Source organism: Chiloscyllium punctatum, chromosome 21 (genome assembly GCF_047496795.1).
Source record: "Chiloscyllium punctatum isolate Juve2018m chromosome 21, sChiPun1.3, whole genome shotgun sequence".
Classification (NCBI taxonomy): Eukaryota; Metazoa; Chordata; class Chondrichthyes; order Orectolobiformes; family Hemiscylliidae; genus Chiloscyllium; species Chiloscyllium punctatum.
This window is the reverse complement of record NC_092759.1, coordinates 17809552-17830047: the sequence shown is the minus strand read 5'-3', so window position 1 is coordinate 17830047 and position 20496 is coordinate 17809552. Positions and strand designations below refer to the sequence as shown.

General features: G+C 42.6%; 1 protein-coding gene across 1 annotated transcript in view; it reads right to left on the bottom strand.

Moving 5' to 3' along the window:
• Positions 1-12494: 12494 nt before the first annotated feature.
• The window catches only part of LOC140492467 (uncharacterized), a 127620-nt gene continuing 119618 nt past the window's right edge, over positions 12495-20496 (bottom strand). Inside the window, exon 16 of the mRNA XM_072591356.1 lies at positions 12495-15914. Coding sequence (XP_072447457.1) covers positions 15861-15914 — 54 coding nt within the window. The 3' untranslated portion in view covers positions 12495-15860. The remainder of the gene's footprint in view (positions 15915-20496) is intronic.

Sequence of the window (20496 nt, the reverse complement as noted above, 5' to 3'; positions counted from 1 at the left end):
CATCCTCTGTCTTTTACCTTTGAGCCAGTTCTATATCCAACTGGCTAGTTCCCCCATGTATTCTACATAATCTAACCTTGCTAGCCAGTCTAGCATGAGGAACCTTGTCAAATGCCTTTTTGAAGTCCATACAGACCACACCCACTTCTCTGCCCTCATCAATCCTCTTTGTTACTTCTTCAAAAAACTCAATCAGGTTAGTCAAACATGATTTCCAATGCACAAAGCCATATTGATTGTCCATAATCAGTCCTTGCCTTTCCAAATGCATGTGAATCCTGTCCCTCAGAATTCCCTCCAACAACTTGCCCACTACCGATGTCAGGCTCACAGTCTATAGTTCCCTGGCTTTTCCTTTCCACCTTTCTTAAATACTGGCACCACATCAGCCAACCTCCAGTCTTCCAGCATCTCACCTGTGATTATCGACGATACAAATATCTCAGCAAAAGGCCCTGCAATCACTTCTCTAGCTTCCCTGAGTTCTTGGGTACATCTGATCAGGCCCTGGGAATTTATCTACCTTTACGCATTTTGAGACTTCAAGCACGTCCTCCTCCGTAATATTAACATTTTTCAAGATGTCACCATTTACTTCCCAGGTCAAAAAGTTCTACTGACAAAGAAAAATCAGAATATATAGTCTTTATGGCTTTGAATTGAAATTGGGAAATGCATTAATATTCAACATCACCATTTCTCAAGTTATCAGCAAAATAAACAAAAGGGACTTTGACTGAAATAAATTTACAAAGGTTGCATTAATAATAAAATAAATAATTACATGTTAACATGGCAATGTCAGGCAGATTGCATATTTTCAGCCTCTTTTGTAACTTGTTGGCTCTGATAACAGTATTATGCACAGTTTACAGATTGCTTCAAAACTGCTGGAAAAGCCATTGCCAGGAACAATATCGCACAGCTCCAAGATGGCATTGGACCCTCATTCAGATAGAATTTTAAAGCAAGCTCATTTGGCTTTAAAATCATAGGGCTGGAAGTTCAAGCCTCAGTCCATAGATATTAAACTAAAGCCCCATTAGCACTCTCAAGTGATTACAAGTAATCACATGGCTCTATTTGGAGGGGTGGTGATAGTGTAGTAGTATTGTTGCTGGGCCAGCAATCCAGAGCCCAAATAATTCACAGGATCCATGTTCTAATCCCAACACAGCAGATTATTGCATTTGCATTCAACTGAGAAAAGATAATCTGTAATTAAAATCAACGATGACCATGAAATCACTGTCAATTGTTGTAAAATCCCAGCTGGATTACTAATGCCATTAAGGAAGGAAATCTGCTAGCCTTACCTGGTCTGGTCAACATACAACTCCAGATCCACAGCAAAGTGGCCGATCAAGTTACTCAATTGTATCAAACTATACAAGAAGCTTGAAACTTGATAAACAAACTGGCATTAAGTCAATGGAAGAAACAACAGCATACTCAGCTTTGACAACCAATCATACCAAAACCTAAGACACAACATGCAGAGCCTCTAGGAACACACCACACATGTATCATACCCTGAACTTAAATGGCATGTTTTGGGTGCACCATTTATCAGCACATGCCTGAATCTTGTCCAAGTCTTTTCCATTTGGTCCTGGACTGCTCCATTATTTGAGGAGTTGCAAAAGGTACTACACATTGTTGCAAGCATCAGTGAACATCCCCACTTCTGACCATATGATGCAAGAGAGGTCATTGATGAAACAACTGTAGATGGTTGGGTCTGGGATAACCGTAAATCTCTTCTTAAGGTCCCCAGCAGCACAGATGGCAGTCTTCAGCGAAGTTACTTTGCTCCACATACTATCAAGGAAGAGCTGGAGTACTATGAGCCCTCAGCAATAGCACTGAATATTTACGCTCCAGAACTAGCTACACAGGTAGACGAGCTGTTTCAGTACATCTACAATAGTTATCAATCTGGCAATAAGGAAAATTGCCCAGATATGACAGGCCCATGAGGCAAGGATAAATCAAACCCAGAAGTCTGCTCCTCAGTGAATTCTCCCATCAGTGGTATCAGGTATCATTTGCAATGGAATGACCTGCCCACAGGTGCTCAGTTTGGATTCTGCCAGGACCATTCAGTCCCTGACATTTTTTTTAATTTTCAAAAATATACTTTATTCATAAAATACTTTGATGATCTGTACAATTGGTGATGCCATACATATGTATATGTTCCATTTCTTTACATACAGAGATCGGAATTAATCATTTGTATATAAAGGTTTGTACGTTTACCATCCATATATTTAGCTGATGTGTCAGCAGAGCCCACTTACTGAGTGGGCCCCTTGTTCTTTGGCAGGCAGACGTTACACGGTGGTCTTTCCCCACCGCACCTTGGCGGCAGCTGCCCCAAACTTCAGTGCGTCCCTCAACACATAGTCCTGGACCTTGGAATGTGCCAGTCCGCAACACTCAGTCGGGGTCAGCTCCTTCAGCTGGAAGATCAACAGGTTTCCAACTGACCAAAGAGTGTCTTTCATCGAGTTGATGATCCTCCAGGCACAGATGATGTTTGTCCTGGTGTGTGTCCAGGGGAACAGACCGTAGAGCACGGAGTCCTATGTCACGGAGCTGCTCGGGACGAACCTCGACAGACATCACTGCATTCGTCTCCAGACCACCTTTGCGTAGGCACATTCTAGAAGGAGGTGTGTGACAGTCTCATCCCCTCCGCAGCCGCTTCAAGGGCAACGTGCGGTGCGGCAGAGAGTCCAGGTGTGCAGAAAGGATCGCGCAGGCAGAGCCCTTCTCACCACCAGCCAAACCATGTCTTGGTGCTTGTTGGAAAGTTCTGGCAATGAGGCATTCTGCCAAATGACTTTGGCAGTCTGCCCAGGGAACTGTTCAAATGGATCCGCCCTCTCCTTTTCCCGAAGGGTCTCAAGGACACTACGTGCTGCCCACTTCTTGATGGACTTGTGGTCAAAGGTTTTTTTCTTCATAAATTTCTCGACGAAAGACAGGTGATACGGAACGGTCCAACTACTTGGAGCGTTTCGTGGCAGCGAGGCCAGGCCCACACTTTGCAACCTCAGTATTTAGTGACACTTTGTGTTTGTGTACCGGGGATCCAAGCACAGCTTGATGCAGCCACACACAAAGGTAGCCATCAGGGTCAGGGTGGCATTTGGTGTGTTTTTTCCCCCGTTGTCCAGAGCTTTGTACATAAAGTCCCTCTGGACCGTGGCCATCTTTGATCTCCACATAAAGTGGAAGATGGCCTGAGTGACTGCGACGGCACAGTTTCTGGGAATAGGCCAGACCTGTGCCACACATAACAATACTGACAATGCCTCACACCTGATGACCAGGTTTTACCCGCGATGGAGAGCGATCGTAGCTTCCATCTGCCCAATTTCTGCCTCACTTTCTTGATACGTTCCTCCCAAGACTTGGCACACGCCCTAGCCCCTCCGAACCAAATACCCAGCACCTTCAGGTGGTCAGTCCTGACGGTGAAGAGGATGGAGGATTGGTCAGCCCAGTTCCCATAGAACATGGCCTTGCTCTTACCTCGGTTGACCTTGGCCCCCGAGGTCCGTTCGAACTGGTCACATATGCACAAGAGACTGTGCACAGACAGTGGATCCGAGCAGAAAACGGCGATGTCATCCATGTACAGAGAGGCCTTAACCTGCAGGCCCCTGCTGCCAGGCATAGTCACCCTTCTCAGGTTCACATCCTTCCTGATGGACTCGCCAAATGGCTCTATACAGCACACAAACAAGGCAGGAGAGAGGGCAGCCATGCCTGACTCCAGATCTGACTGGGAAGCTATCTGATTCCCACCCATTGATTGAGACTGCACTGACAACGTTGGTGTAGAGCAGTCTGATCCAATTGCAAATTCCCTCCCTAAAGCCCATTTTGGAGAGAACATCTCTCATATACTTATGAGATATCCTGTCAAAGGCTTTCTCCTGGTCCAGGCTGATGAGGCAGGTGTCCAACCCCCTGTCCTGCACAATGGCGATCGTATCCCTGAGGAGTGCAAGACTCTCAGCGATCTTCCTGCCCAGTACTACACAGGTTTGGTCAGGGTGGATCACCGATCCCACAGCAGACCTGACATGGTTGGCGATGACCTCTGCCATGATTTTGTAATCTGCATTTAATCGTGAAATTTGTCTTCAATTTCTGATTTCTTCCCTCTCCCCCTTCCGCTTGTAGATGAGGGTGATGATGTCTTTCCTCATGGATTCACTCATGGTACCGGCTAGAAGCATACTGACATACACCTCCAGCAGGTCCTGGCCCATCAAGTCCAACAGAGCAGAATAGAGCTTGACCGGTAAGCTGTCGCTTCCAGGAGTTTTATTCTTTTCGAAGGACATAAGGGCCTTGGTCAGCTTGTCCAGAGATAGTGCCTGGTCCAACCTCTCTCATGTTCTGTCGTCTAAGACCCCCATGATAGAGGACAGGGACGACTGGGAGGCCACGTTTTTGGTTGGCTTCGAGTCATACAGACTGGCATAGAAGGATTTGCTGATCCTCATAATGTCAGCCTGAGATGACGTTATCGAGCCATCTTCTTCCTACAGGCTGCAGAGCGTGGGGCTCTCTTTGTGCACCTTCTGGACAAACAAACGTGAGCATGTCTCGCCCTGCTCCATGGAGCGGACCCTGGATCGGAAGATTATCTTGGAGGCCCTCTGAGGCAAAGAGCGAGGCTTGCTGGCCCTTCACCTCTTGGAGGTCCTCTGTGACATCGACCCCCATCGTCTGCAACAGGAGCAGGTTCTGCATACTTTCCTGGAGTTGGGAAAGTTTTCCCCACCTCTCTCTCACCTCCTGAACATCTTTGACAATTAAGAACCGCTTGATGTTCCAAGTTTGTGAGAAGATTCGTAGCTTGGGTGCTCGTTTTTGTGGTTCTGTTCACCGAGCTGGGAATTTGTGTTGCAGATGTTTCGTCCCCTGTCTAGGTGATATCCTCAGTACTTGGGAGCCTCCTGTGAAGCGCTTCTGTATTGTTTCCTCTGGTATTTATAGTGGTTTGTCTCTGCTGCTTCCGGTTATCAGTTCCAGCTGTCCGCTGCAGTGGCCAGTATATTGGGTCCAGGTCGATGTGTTTGTTGATAGAATCTGTGGATGAGTGCCATGACTCTAGGAATTCCCTGGCTGTTCTCTGTTTGGCTTGTCCTATAATAGTAGTGTTGTCCCAGTCGAACTCATGTTGCCTGTCATCTGTGTGTGTGGCTACTAAGGATAGATGGTGGTGTCATTTCGTGGCTAGTTGGTGTTCATGGATACGGATTGTTAGCTGTCTTCCTGTTTGTCCTATGTAGTATTTTGTGCAGTCCTTGCATGGGATTTTGTACACTACGTTGGTTTTGCTCATGCTGGGTATCGGGTCCTTTGTCCTGGTGAGTTGTTGTCTGAGAGTGGCAGTTGGTTTGTGTACTGTTATGAGTCCTAGTGTTGTAGTAGTCTGGCTGTTAGTACAGAAATGTTCTTGATATATGGTAACGTGGCTAGTCCTGTGGGTTGTGGCATGTCCTCTTGATGTTCGCTTTCACTGTTTCCAACCAGTCCGCTGGAGACTCAAACAGGGGCTTTATGGTTCTCCAACCTGAGTAATCCCTCTTGAGCTCCTCAATGTTTCCCGGGGTCAACAGCTTGGTGTTCAGCTTGCACGTTCCCTTTCCAGCCCATTGCTCATCCTGTAGGTGACAGTCAGCCAGCAGGAGGCAGTGGTCAGAAAAGAATACTGGCTTGATGTCGGTGGATCTGACCGAGAATGTTCGGGACACAAACACGTAATCTATCCTTGAGCATATACACCTATCTGCCCGTGACCGGTATATCTACGCTGCGCTCCATCTGCAGGGGCGCTGAAGACGTCATGCAGCTTGGCATCTTTGACTGTTTCCATCAGGGCTCCGGACATGGTGTCCAGTTTACTGTCACCCCCCGGATCATCCATCTGCATCAATGATACAGTTGAAGTCTCTGGCCAGCATGACTGGCCTGGACATCGCCAGCAACAGTGGAAGCTGCTACAGGACGGCCAACCGTTCACTCTTACCCACTGGGGCGTACACATTAATCAGTCTCAGGGGAGCATTTCTATACATGACATCAGCGACAAGGAGGCACCCGCCCACCACCTCCTTAACCTCAGAGATGGCAAAGTTGCCTCCTCACAACAGGATACCCAGGTCACTCCCTGACATTATTACAGCTTTTGGTCCAAAAATGCCCAAGGGAGCTGAACTCCAAAGATAAGGTGAGAGTGACAGCCATTAACATGAAGGCAGAATTTGACTGAGTGTGGTGTTGAGGATCCCGAGCAAAACTGGGTCAATGGAAATCAGTGGGTAAACTGTCCACTGGTTGGAGCCACAAAAATAGTCTGTACATGAAAATTTTCTGCTTCAGTATGTGGATGTCCCTACTAGAAAAGGTGACATACTCTTGGGAGATAAGATATGGCAGATGACTGAGGTGCCAGTACATTGGGGCCAGCAACAATAATTCTATCATTTTCACAATAGTGATGGAAAAGGAGAGCAGATCTAAAAGGTGACGTTCTAAATTAGAGGAACGCCAATTTTGACGGTATTTGGCAAGAACTTTCAAAAGTTGATTGGAGGAGACTGTTTGCTGGTAAAGGCTGGAAAATGGGAAGCCTTCAAAAATTAGATGAGGGTCCAGAGACAGAATGTTCCTGTTAGGGTGAAAGCAAAGGCTGGTAGGTGTAGGGAATGCTGAATGACAAGAGAAATTGAGGTATTTTGATAGATGGGTGTGTGCTTTGAAAATAGATAAGACATGTGAGGCTCTAAGAGGGATTATTCTGCTGGAGGAGTTTAAAAACTCACTTCCAGAGATGGTAAGAATTCATGTGGAGGAACAAAAAGTTCAGGAAGTGAGAAAGGCAGCAGAACTAGCAAATGAATATATGTTGGTGCATCAGACAAGCTTCCGGCCAGAATTTTGCCCTGTGAGAGATAGAAGTTGGGAGAAGGGGAAATCCTACACTACAAAACAAAGAGTAGAGAACACTGGTAAGAAATTACCACATATTAAAGAAGCCCAAGAAGGTGAGAAGGAGGTGAAAGGCGTCAGGTGTTTTTACTGTAATGGATGGGACCCAGAAAATTACACTGACAGAGATTTCAGAAGGGCACTGGGAAAAGGTGTTTTCACTGCCCTAAAGTGGGACATGTAAAATCACAGTGCTAGTCATTAAAGGAAGGCACTGTGGGAAAAGATGTGGTAAAAGAAGCTAAGCCAGTGGCATTAGTGAAGGTAGTAAAGGAGACACCAAGAAGAGCCAAGGAGCTGCATGACAGTGCACAGCCGAGGCAGGGGCTGTATATGGAGTTAGTACCTGATCTTTGCAAAACATTTGCCTCTGTGTTTAAAGTTTACTTAGAAAGAACAGGGGGAGAAGGACAAGAAGTTATAATTTTGAAAGATACAGGATCTAACCAATCACTGATAGTATGGGATGAGCCAATATGCACTCTTTCTGATCTGTTACCCGAGAGTGTGGCAATTTGTGGGACGGATGGATAGATATTCAGTGTTTTACTATGTAAGATCAGGTTGGAGTGCCAACCCAAGACTGGGGAAGTAACAGTGGGAGTGATTGACAGAGTGTCAGTTCCAGGAATTCAGTTTGTTCTTGGGAATGATTTGGTAGGATCCAAGGTGGGATTGACACCCCTTACTGTGGAGAAGCCCAAGGAATACCAAGAAACTGAGGAGTTAAAACAGAAATATTTTGGTATTTTTCCAGACTGTGTGGTAACCAGATCCCACTACAATAAGTTACATCACAAAGCGAAAAGTAAACATAAAAATTAAGGAGTTGAGGTTCAGTTATCAGATATCCTGTTTGATGTAATAGTGCAGGAAAACCTGCAAAGGTGAAGATCTTTGCTCGTAGCGGGTCCCTCAGTTCCACGATCAGTCAATAAACACACCTGTAAACGACTCTTTGTCAATCACACAATCAATCATTTATTCTATGATATGGCCCGAGTCGGTAGACTTTGATTAGCCCAGAAGTATGAATACTTCTAAACCATCAAAAGAATATGATGACCTTACAGAGTTTGCACAGGGTTTATATACATTGTTCATAGTCAGACATGGCGCATGATCACATAGTAACAATCAGTCAATACATGATATCACTTCATTGATAGTTGCTTGATCCAACAATATTAATTGGTAAATAACTTAGATCATAATAATTTTATCGGTCTACTTCGGCATTCTAGTGGTTAGCTATTTATGTAGCTTTAGAGACTAGCTGCAGGTAGTCACGTAGGCGCAGGGAACCAGCTAGCCAAGTAGGCGCAGGGAACTATTTTGTCTCCAGCTGCAATTTATAATTAACCTTACTTCTGTATTTTGTTGAAATTGATACTCCCTCACGGAATTGAGGGAGTATCAAGGCAAGTCTGCGGTTTCTTGTTTCTGTCTGGTTCAGTGCAATCTAATTTAACAATGCAGAAGCCATTTTGTGCAGCTCCTTCAGCCATTTTGTCCTATCTCCCAGATGCCCATATCCTCACAGGCAGAGGGTCAGACAGAAGTGTTTAGCCCTGAGAGATTAAGAGACTTGCAGCAGCAAGACAAGACAATAAAAGATATATATGTGGATGTGTACTCAAAAAAGGAGGCAGAGAATATTCCAGAGGGTCATTATCTGAAAGACAGACTCCTAAGGCAGAAGTGGAGACCACAGCAGATTAGCACAGAGGAGACATGGGCCGAAGTGCACCAGATTGTGTTACCAGTAGCATACGACAGGAGATGTTACGGGTAGCACATGAAATACCTGTAGGAGGTCACCTAGTGGTACAAAAGACTCAGGTACAAAAACCTTTTTATTGGCCTAGAATGCATAAGGATGTGGTTAACTTTGGCCAAATGTGGCATACATGCCAAATGGTAGGTAAGCCACAGGTGGTAATAAAACCAGCACCTTTGTTGCCAATTCCTGCATTTGAAAAACCTTCCACGCGGGTTATAATTGATTGTGTAGGTCCCCTCCCCAGAACTAAAAGTGAGAACTAGTACTTGGTAAACATAATGGATGTATCTACCAGATTTCCAGAGACAATTCCATGAGGGAGTATCAAGGCAAAAGGGTAGTCGAGGAGTTAGTAGCTTACTTCACATGGTATGGGCTACCCAGAGAGATTCAGTCAGACCAAGGGTCAAATTTTACTGCTAGGCTGTTGAAGGAGGTTGTGGATAGCTTAGGTATACAGTACTTTAAATCCAATGTGTATCATCCTGAATCCTAGGGAGTTTTAGAAAGGTGGCATCTTGAAGACCATGTTGAGAGCATACTATCAAGATTACCCAAATGATTGGGATAAAAGTATTCCTTTTGGACTATTTGCCATTGGAGATGCCTCAAATGAATCTACTCAGTTCACTCCCTTCGAGTTAATATTTGGACATGAAGTGAGAGGCCCTTTGAAATTAACTAAAGAAAAATTAACAGGACCAAAGTCAGAGATCTCACACTTAGACTATGTATCGGAGGTGAGGGAGAGATTAAATCAAGTAGGTAGTTAGCTAAACAGCACCTAAAGAGGGCACATTATAGAATAAAGTAGGTGGCAGATAAAAGCTCTGAGGCTCGGTCATTTTCCTGAGGAAATGACATATTCATATTGTCACCAGTGATAGGAATCCCTTCAAAGCCAGGTTTAGTGGTCCCTATCAAATTGAGAAAAAGTTGAGTCAGGTAAACTATCTAATATCAGGTAGGTCATGTGATCATGCTGAAACCACATTATACTAGAAAGAACAAGAGAAACAGTGTTAATTACTGCTCCGCAGAGCGAGGAATTAAATCCAGATTATGTGGATTTTCATATGCCTCAAAACAGATTAAAAAATGAAGACATCCTTGAGGAGTGGGATAGGTTAGTGAGCTATCTGTCTCAGGAGCATAGAATGCAGTTGAAAGATCTGTTACCGCAGTATAAGGACATATGTAAGAATCAGATGGGGAGGACTAATGCTATTGTATATGAAGTAGACTTAGGGAATACTGCTCCAATAAAACAACACACTTTTCGGCTTAATCCTTTCAAAGCCAGAAAAGTCCAGATGGAGGTGGAGGCCATGCTTGATGAGGACATCATCGAACCAAGCCAGAGCAAGTGGAGTTCGGTAATCGTCTTAGTTCCCAAACTGGACAGGACTCAACGATTCTGCGTGGATTATTGGAAGGTCAATGCCATTACAAAATCGGAATCATATCCAATTCCTAGAGTGGAGGACTGTATTGAGAAAGTCAGACAAGCCAGTTACATCACCAAGTTGGACTTAATGCATGGTTACTGGCAGGTACCTTTATCAGAATCTGTGAAATAAATTTCTGCATTTGTAACCCCAAATGGGCTATATCCAGTTAAAGTGATCCCCTTTGGAATAAAGAATGTACTTGCCACATTCCAAACACTCATGCAGAGAGTTGTGGCTGGGTCAACAAACTGCGCAATCTATTTGGATGATGTGGTGATGTTAAGTAAGTCCTGGAAAGATCACATGGTACAGTTGGCAGAGCTCTTCTGAACAACTATGAGAAGCAAAATTGGTGATAAACTTAAATAAAACTGAATTCGCAAAAGCAGAAGTGACATTCTTGGGACACAACATCTTTCATAAAAGGTTGACCCCATGGAATAGAAAGACGAAGACCATCGAGGAATTTCCATGACCAATCTTGAAGAAAGAGGTGCTTCGATTCTTTGGACTCAGCATATTGTATCAGAAGTTTGTTCCAAACTTCAGTAGTGTAGTGGCATCATTAGTCGATTTGCTGAAGAAGAACACAAAGTTTCAGTGGACAGAACCATGCCAGGAGGCATTCGACTATTTGAAATCAACGTTAACCACCAAACAAATTTTAGCTCCACCAAAATTTTCAAAACCTTTTAAAGTTGTCATTGAGGCTAGTGACATAGGAGCTGGAGCTGTACTCCAACAGGAAGATGAGGATGGGATTGAACTGACAGTTGGTTACTTTTCGAAGAAGATCAATATCCACTGGAAGAAATACTGCACAATTGAAAAAGAACTGGCCTTACAACATTTTAATGTGTACGTCACGAACAATGTGTCAGAGATGGTGGTGTACACGAATCACAATCCTCTTTCATTCTTAGAATGCTTTAAAGACAAGAATATTAGGCTATTTCATTGGAGACTTATGTTACAGAATTTTAATTTAAAAATCGTACATGTTGCAGGTCATCAGAATGTAATCACAGAAGCGTTATTGTGGATTTAACTGATAAAGTTTAGATGAGACTTGTATTTATAAAATGTTTCATATATACATAGTTATTTGGGAAGAAAATAACGCATTTTAGTGAATTCAAATTCCACCATCTGCCACAGAAGGATTCAAACCTTGGTCCCCAGAACAGTGCCAGGGTCTCTGGATTAACAGTCCAGAGATCATACCACTAGACCATTGGCATCCCCACTTTTATTTTACGTTGGCAAAATCATTGCTGGAATCATTGGGTATAAACTCTGAACTTTGTACTGCGTTGAACCAGCAACTTGCGGTGAATAAATTAATGACACTTCAAACGAAATAAAACCATTGTTACCACTTAGAAAACAAAAACAGAACCGCGAACCTCTCAGCATGTTCCATCAGTCGCGGCCCGATTTTTCCCGCTCTTCGCTTTAACCGTTGGGCTTTGAAATCTCCAGCGGTCCCGGCCACCGCCGCCCGATCCGCCAATCACAACTCTCCACCTCCCCTCCCCCTCCCGCCGTCTCCTCCCTTCTCACTTTTTCAATCCTGCCCCACGTCCACCTCACGTGCTGCCTGATTCACCAATCAAAGTACGTCTTTTCCCGCCCCGGGGAATTTTCCGTTGCGGTTTGAAATCTCGACCACGCCCAGCGCACGTGCTGCCTGATCCGCCAATCGCGGCGCGTCCTTTTTTTACCGCCTTTCCCGAACTCTTCGCGCTCTTGGTCCGTTGACGGATGTTTTAAGAGCCTCCGATGGAATTGGTATCTCTATCCTTTCGGCTCCGCAGCGGGGTGATTGTCTCTTTGTATTTCAGCCACGTCCTTTTTTCCCACGACACATAACCAAATTCGATTAGAAAATGGAGAGTCCGAGTTGTGGGTGGAAACGCGGGAAAGTTTTAATTTCCCGTCGCTTTCGCGACAAACAAGAGAGAAAACATAAGAAATGGTCAAAGAGAGAGCTAAGGAAAGGAAGGTCGCAGGGTGAAGAGGCTCGTGATCGGTTTTCTTTCGAAGACTGTGAGAAACAAAGCTCACACACTTCAATAATTTCAGTCCGAGACAAAATCTGAATCAATAGTGTCCTTTATTTTACTCTTGCAAGAGGGTGTGATGTCCATTGTCTGCAAGGCAAGGGACACACACACTGAATTCAACTAATACACATTATTTATATAATTTCTTTTTTTTAAATTTCATTGCTCCTCCCCTGTTTACATCTTCCACTTCCCTAAGACCGGCACCCATTGCTCCTGTTTATCTCTTGCCTTATCCGGCCTTGTCTGTGACAAAATGCTTATTTCTGGCCTCACAAGGCCGTTTGACCTCATCCCACTGTGGGTCATTGTTAGACATATCCTTTCTTCACCATTATCTACTCACATCTGTGCCTTCCCCAACCATACTGATCCTTATGACCCTTTTAATTGGGGTTTGTTCCTGTGTTTCTGTAAAAGTGGGAAACAGATGTTTATACCTACTGTTTGTACAGGCATATCTAGCTTAACTTCCTCCCCTCACTGCATCTTATCTATTCGTCTGTAATATCTACCATTGTTTTGCAGTCACGTTTCATTCTTGCATACAATTTTAGCTAATACAAAAACTATTAGGTATTTCCTCCACATAGTTTCCATTCTTGTTCACTCAGCTCTTGGCTGAAACAATTACACACTGGTGTGAGTTCATTTACTTTCTATAAGTAATTATAATTGCAGAAGTAACACTACCTATATCCCACAAGACTGAAACCAAGGTTGATTTACACTGAATGCAGGGTTAAATATGCCGAGAGGTGAATGTCCGACAATAAATTGTGATGAGAACTCCAGGTGTGACTGAGAAGCTGTGTGTATCTTATGAACTTCACTTGACAGTGGGATCAGCTTCCAGCGAATGTGAAATCGAGTGAGATAAGACAGGGGAAATAGGCTTGGGCCTTGTGACAAGTCATTTTCAGGTGGAAATAAACACTGATGATTTGGGTCGACTAGGCCGAAACCTGGAACTGCTTGAAACTTGTGTCAAAGTTTCCAAAGTCCCACGTAGAAATGGTATAAATGAGCGTCAAAGGAACAATGCTTAACGATTTGAGGAAGTTTTCTGAGGTAAGGTAAGAAAATCTCTTGTACAGGAATGCGTGTGGCAACAATTCTATTGTAGGTTAAAAAATAATTCTAGTATTTAAACCCTGACCCCCAATCCTGAACATTAGCCAGACCAGTATTTTTTTTCTTTTAACTCGAAGCTGAGTCCAGAGAGCTGATTTTATAACCCCAGTTGCCAACTATTTAATCCCCATTTTAGAATACAATCCAACTGAACCCTAACGCTAATTGCAGCCACTCAACTCAACCAAGTGCTTTAACCCTGAAGCATAACCCCAATCACAAAGTCAATCCCAACAATTCAATGATTGAATGAATGTTTTTAAAGCTAAGATAGATAATTTTTTGAACTGTAAAGGAATTAAAGATTATGGTGAGAGGGTGGGTAAGTGAAGCTGAGGCCATGAAAATATCAGCCATGATCTTATTGAGTGGCAGAGCAGATTCGAAAGGCCAGATGGCCTACCCCTCCTACATCTTATGATTTTATATTTGTAAGAGTGTAGTACTTATGCTAGCTGAGTAAATAAGGTCATTAATGTTTTCCTACAATTGTGTACGTTCCTCCAGATGGCTGAGTCAACTTTAGCTCAGACAGCAACCTTCTACCAGGCTAGCATGGTCTGTTGTTATGGCTTTCACTAGTAGTCCTTTGGGAAAAGGAAGACGTGTGTTTCACCAACGTGTCCAGCAGGACCCTGTCTGCAAAGCAGGGCATCGATTTCCTCCTGTCTGCAATGTCTGGGGCAAATGTGGGGAACTCTTTTGGGCAGTTTCAGACTGACTGTCAGTCTGTGTGCACGATGAGCTTTCAAGGTTGGTGTGGCTGCAAACAATGCTGATGAATTTCAGGACATCCAGTGAGTGACATGATAAGATGGGGCCAGAATTGAACAAGAGAGATGCTGTAGGGACATGGTACGTACTTAATGTGATGCATTTGGTTAGATGTGCAAGAAAACTCACCAAGCCTTATGATTGTGGAACTGCCCTGAGTTTCTTAACTATCATTCATCCATTGAGCAACACCAAACAAAAAAAGGACCATCTTCGTATCCCTAATTTAGAATATAATTTTTTAATCTCACCTTGAAAGATGTTCCCATCTTGCTTCTCCCCATTTGACCATTTTGTACTGCCTTACTTTTCATTGGAAACCTCATGACTAGGCACAATCTTTAGCTCATTCTTAATCACCAAACCTTCTGTTGTAATATGATTGGATTGTTCAGGTCTTGTATTGTAGCTTGTTGGAACATTATTCTTGAGTGTAAGGTTCTGTACAACACAAACAGTTGCCATGGATCATATTTTATTGGAAGAAATCTTTGAACTGGCATATTGCAGGAAGGCTAATGTGCATTATTGAAAACTTAAATCCATTTTTGCACTATTCTGTTCCATTTGTTTAAATAAGAAACGTTGCTCAACAATGTGAGGGATGTTGTACTGTGTCAAACTCCTCTGCGCTGTGCCGTCAAACACTCCCAAGGCAGACACATAACTCAACAGATGTAAATCTGTCAGTACCCTGTCCCATTGAACACTTTCAGGACAGATATAACACCAACTAAATGCAAAGTAAAGCTTGAACATTGTAATTTTAATCTGCCAGCTTCACAATAATTCTCACAAGTTCTAGAAGCCCTATTACCCATCCATGAAAAGGAGCTGGGAAACAAAATTCAGACAATTAACTACATTGACTGTGCAATTAATTCAATTCTAACCTTAACCAGAAATATCTTCTTAACAATTTGGCCAATATTACTTACATGATTCAGAACTGCATTATGATGTCCAGAGACTGACAAGGCTCCTTCATCCTCTGGAATCTCAGTGCACCATATCTCTTCACTTCTCCATCCAAACCTGACCATAGATTTGTGTGGATGAATTATAGGGACAAGAGATGACTCTTTATGTGACCCCACCTACCCCACAATATGGAGCTTCAGAAATGCAAAACTGAAGTCTTTGTTCACAAGGATCTCTAGCAATCCTTTCTGTGTGGCTTGGAGAATATTTCTCCACCACAGGTGCACCTGAACCTTTTACGTGATCAGTGGACACCACAAAGAAAGATATGACCAAACTATTAAAGTTAGAAAATTCAGTCATAAAAATTGAATTTTACATTAACTGTGTTCCTTTAAATGTGGGCTCAGAATGATATAGAGCTTGACAGCACAGAAACAAACTATTTGACTAAACAGGTGAATGCTAGATGAACTTAACTCCAATTTAGTTCACCTTCTCCTGCGTTTTTATTTATGTCAGTGGAACAACCTGGAATCCAGTATCTCCTAATCATTTACATTCCTAATTATTTAAATTATGCAATGCACAACAATGAAGTTTGCATGAAGAAAAGCATAATCACCTTGATAAATCTCCTATCGATCTTACATCAAAACACAAAGTGATGTGAAATGTATATACAAACAGTAAAACAGCAACGTGAACACATTATAAATGAGAAGCAGTGTTATATACATTAATCTGTGGCCTCTGGATTTTCACCTGCAAAAGAAAGACATAAATATTTTTATTTCTTTCTCTATGTAAACTTGTACTTAATACTCAAGTTCAAATAGGGGTGGCACAGTGGCTCAGTGATTAGCACTGCTGCCTCACAGCGCCAGGGACCTGGGTTTGATTCCAGCCTCAAACGGCTGTCAGTGTGGAGTTTACACATTCTCCCCGAGTGTGCATGGGTTTCCTCCCACAATCCAAAGATGTGCAGGTTAGGTGAATTGGACATGATAAATTGCCCATTGTGTTAAGGGATGTGTAGGTGAACTGCGTCATAAGAACTGGGAGTGGGGTAGGCTGTCCCGCCCTTCAAGCTTGTTGTGCCACTCAATAAGATCATAGCTAGTCTTGCAGTGGACTCAGCTGCACTTACCCATGTTTTCACCATGTCTCTTAATTCCTTTGTTTTTCAAAAAAGTATCTGCCTTAGCTTTAAAAGCGATTACTGAAGTAATATCAACTACTTCCCTGGGCAAGGAATTCCATAGATTAACAACTCTTTGTGATAAGAAGTTCCTTCTCAGTTCATCTAAACCTGCTTCCTTTAATCTTCAGGCCATGCCCTCTTGTCGCAGTTTCACCTACCAGTGGAAACATCCTGTCTATTTCTATTTTAATGATTCCCTTCATAAGTTTATATGTATTGATAAGATCTTCCCACCCCCCCCCCCCATTCTTCTGAATTCCAATGAATATAATCACAATCTACTCAGCCTCTCCTCATTAACTAACCCCCTCAACTCTGGAATCAACCTAGTGAACCTCCTCTGCACCTTCTCCAGCACAATTACATCCTTTCTTAAGTAAGGAGACCAAATCTGCGCAGTGAACTCTAGGTGTGGCCTGACCAGCACCTTGTACAGCTGTAACATTACCTCTCTGCTTTTAAACTCAACCCCTTTAGCAATGAAGGATGAAATTCCATTTGCCTTCCTAATTACTTGTTGTACCTGCAGACCAACCCTCTGCGATTCATGCACAAGGACACCCAGGTCCCTCTGCACAGCAGCATGCTGCAATGTTTTACCATTCAAGTTTTACTGTTTTACTGTTACCTCTACCAAAAAGTATGACTTCACATTTACTAACATTGTATTCCATCTGCCAGACCTTTGCCAACTCACTCAATATATCTATGTTCCTGTACAAAGTTTCACAGTCCCCTGCACACTTTGCTCTGCCACGCATCTTCGTGTCATCAGCAAATTTAGACACCGTACGTGTGGTCCCCAATTCCAAATCATCTATATAACTTATAAATAATCGTGGTCCCAATACCGATCCCTGAGGCACACCACTAGTCACTGATTGCCATCCAAGATTGCACTCATTTATCCCCACTCTTTGCTTTCCATCAGTCAACCAATCCTCTATCACACTAATATTCTATCCCTAACACCATGCACCTTATCTTATGCAGCAGCTTTATGTGTGGCACCTTGTCAAAGGCCTTTTGGAAATCTAGGTACACCACCTCCACTGGGTCCCCGTTAGCTACCTTGCTTGAAATGTCTTCATAGAATTCTAAAAGTTTTGTGAAGCATGACCTGCTCTCACGAACCCATATGGCGTCCGTACAATGGGACAATTTTTATTGAGATGCCTTGCTAGTTCTTCCTTGATAATAGACTCAAGCATCTTCCCCACTACAGATGTTAAGCTCACTAGTCAATAATTCCCCATGTTTTGTCTACTTTTCTTTTTAAACAGTGGTGTCACATTTGCTATTTTCCAATCTGTTGGAACTGCCCCAGAGTCCAGTGAATGTTGGAAAATTACCACCAGTCCATCTGCTATTTCTCCTGCCATTTCTTTTAGTACCCTGGGATGCATTCCATCAGGGCTAGGAGACTTGTCTATCCTTAGATCCATTAGCTTACCCAACACTAGCTCTTTCATAATAATGATTATTTCCAGGTCCTCACCTACCTTCATCTCTTCGTCACTTACTGGCACGTTATTAGTATCCTCCACTGTGAAGACCGATGCAAAGCACCTGTTCAATACCTCAGCCATTTCATCATATCCCATAACTAACTGCACTTTCTCATCCTCTAACGGACCAACATTTACTTCAGCCACTCTTTTTATATATAACTTTTGCTATCTGTCTTTATAATTCTGTGCTAGTTTTTTTCTCTTTGTGGCTTTCTGTTGACCTTTAAAGTTTTCCCAGTCTTCTAGATTCCTGCTGTTTTTGGCCATTTTGAATGCTGTCTCTCTCACTTTGATAGCCTGCCTTATTTCCTTAGACACGCATGGCAGATTATGGCTCCTTTTACAGACCTTCCTTCTCACCTGAATATACTTTTGCTGAGTACTTAGAAAAATGTCTTTGAAGGTCCTCCACTGCTCGTCAACTGTCACATCATAAAGTCTCTGTTTCCAGTCTAGCCAGGTTCTCCCTCATTCTCTCATAGTCCCCCTTATTCAAGCACAAGACCTTGGTATTGGATTTTATCTTCACACTCTCCAGCTGTATTATAAATTCAACCATACTATCATCACTCCTTCCAAGAGCATCCCTGACTTTGAGGTCATTAATTATTCCTGTCTCGTTACATAGGACCAGTTCTAGAATAGCTTGCTCCCTCATTGGTTCCATTACATGCTGTTCAAGAAAATTATCACAGATAAATTCAACGAATCCCTCCTCAAGGCTACCCTGACTGAGCTGTTATGTTCTATGAACCTCTCTATTTATTAAACCAAATACCCAGGAAAGTTCACCTCTCCTTGTAATCTGTTAAAATATGAGTGACAGAGAATTATTTAAAGAAAATAACATTGATTTATTGTTAAATTCAAAAGTGAACATTAAAAAATTATTCACAACTCTAAGCCCCCCTTTCGCTTAAGTGCTTATTATCTGCACATAACACTATAAGAATATGCTGTTCCAGTAAGACAGTTATTAAAATTACATCAATTTAATTTCAAAACCACACAGCCGCTGTCATGTCCCGTGTCTGGCTTCTTCTGCTGAAGATTTCTTTGGGTCGTCTTCTTTCTTTTTACTGCGAGTATGTTTCACATGGAAAGGTACCTTTGATAGAGAGTGTTTCCCAATTTCTTGGAGAGCAAGATATTGGCTTTCCATTGTTTCTGCCCCTATGGCAGTTGCTCTCTGACCAATTTTCAAAAGGTCCGCATTGTGTTCCCCCCAACATTGGATGATCTCATTGGTTCAATATTGGCAAAACAATAAATTCAAATTTCATTGGACTTTAGTATTCTGGGACATAATTTAAACTCATTCCTTTAATTTCAATTGTTGTTAAAACAGCAACCAAAACTCAGGTATCCATCTCACAACCAAAGGTTACATATTTTCAATTTTCCAGTGCACTCTGGAGCTTCCATCTAGTCATATCACAGGTCCTTGTCATCTCTCAGTTCAGAACTGCATTCACTCTCTCTTAAAGGTACAGTACACGCCAAAACACAGTGAATTGGAGGACAGGGAAAAACTGGGCTAGGGCATACAAATGTAATTAAATTCTCATTCATAAATTAAGCACAGAATGTATGTTTTAACTGTCTGTCATCTATTCTTTGATGTGAAAGTGCTGATATTGGATTGGGGTAGACAAAATCAGAAATCACATGACACCAGGTTGCAATCCAACAGCTTTTTTTGAAATCACAAGCTTTTGTAGTGATGCTCCTTCATCAGGTGGTGAAGTGGAGGAAAACGCACAGTTACAGAATTTATATGCGGATATATGCCTGCAAGGTGATTCCAGGGAATTAAGAGTATCAAAAGATAGTGCAAATGGTGTGAGTGGACTGTCAACAAGTAGCTTAACAAGCCCTTGTAGGTGATCAAAAGTGCCAAATGTGTGAGTGAAATGTCAACAGCTGAATAACAAGTGAAGTGATGACCTGTGATCCAATTAAGGCAGAGATATAATTACGAAAAATCAAAAGTAAGATTATGCTAGAGACACACTAAATAATTGGAATAACATGATACGACCCTAGTCATGAGATCATAGGTCATTCCTTCACTTGCTGTTCAGCTGTTGACACTTCTCTCACACTGTTTGACACTTTTGATCACCTGCAAAGACTTATTATTCCGCTTTCCTGAAAATGGGCTTATGCCCGAAACGTCGATTCTCCTGCAATCCTCACTTTCTCCTTATTTTATTCAGCACAGTTACAGAATTTATATGTGGATATATGCCTGCAAGGTGATTCCAGGGAATTAAGAGTGTCAAAAGATAGTGCAAATGGTGTGAGTGGACTGTCAACAAGTAGCATAACAAGCCCTTGCAGGTGATCAAAAGTGCCAAATGGTGTGAGTGAAGTGTCAACAGCTGAAATACAAGTGAAGTGATAACCTGTGATCCAATTAAGGCAGAGATATAATTACGAAAAATCAAAAGTAAGATTATGCGAGAGACACACTAAGTAATTGGAATAACATGATACGACCCTAGTCATGAGATCATAGGTCATTCCTTCACTTGCTGTTCAGCTGTTGACACTTCTCTCACACTGTTTGACACTTTTGATCACCTGCAAAGACTTATTATTCCGCCTTCCTGAAAATGGGCTTATGCCC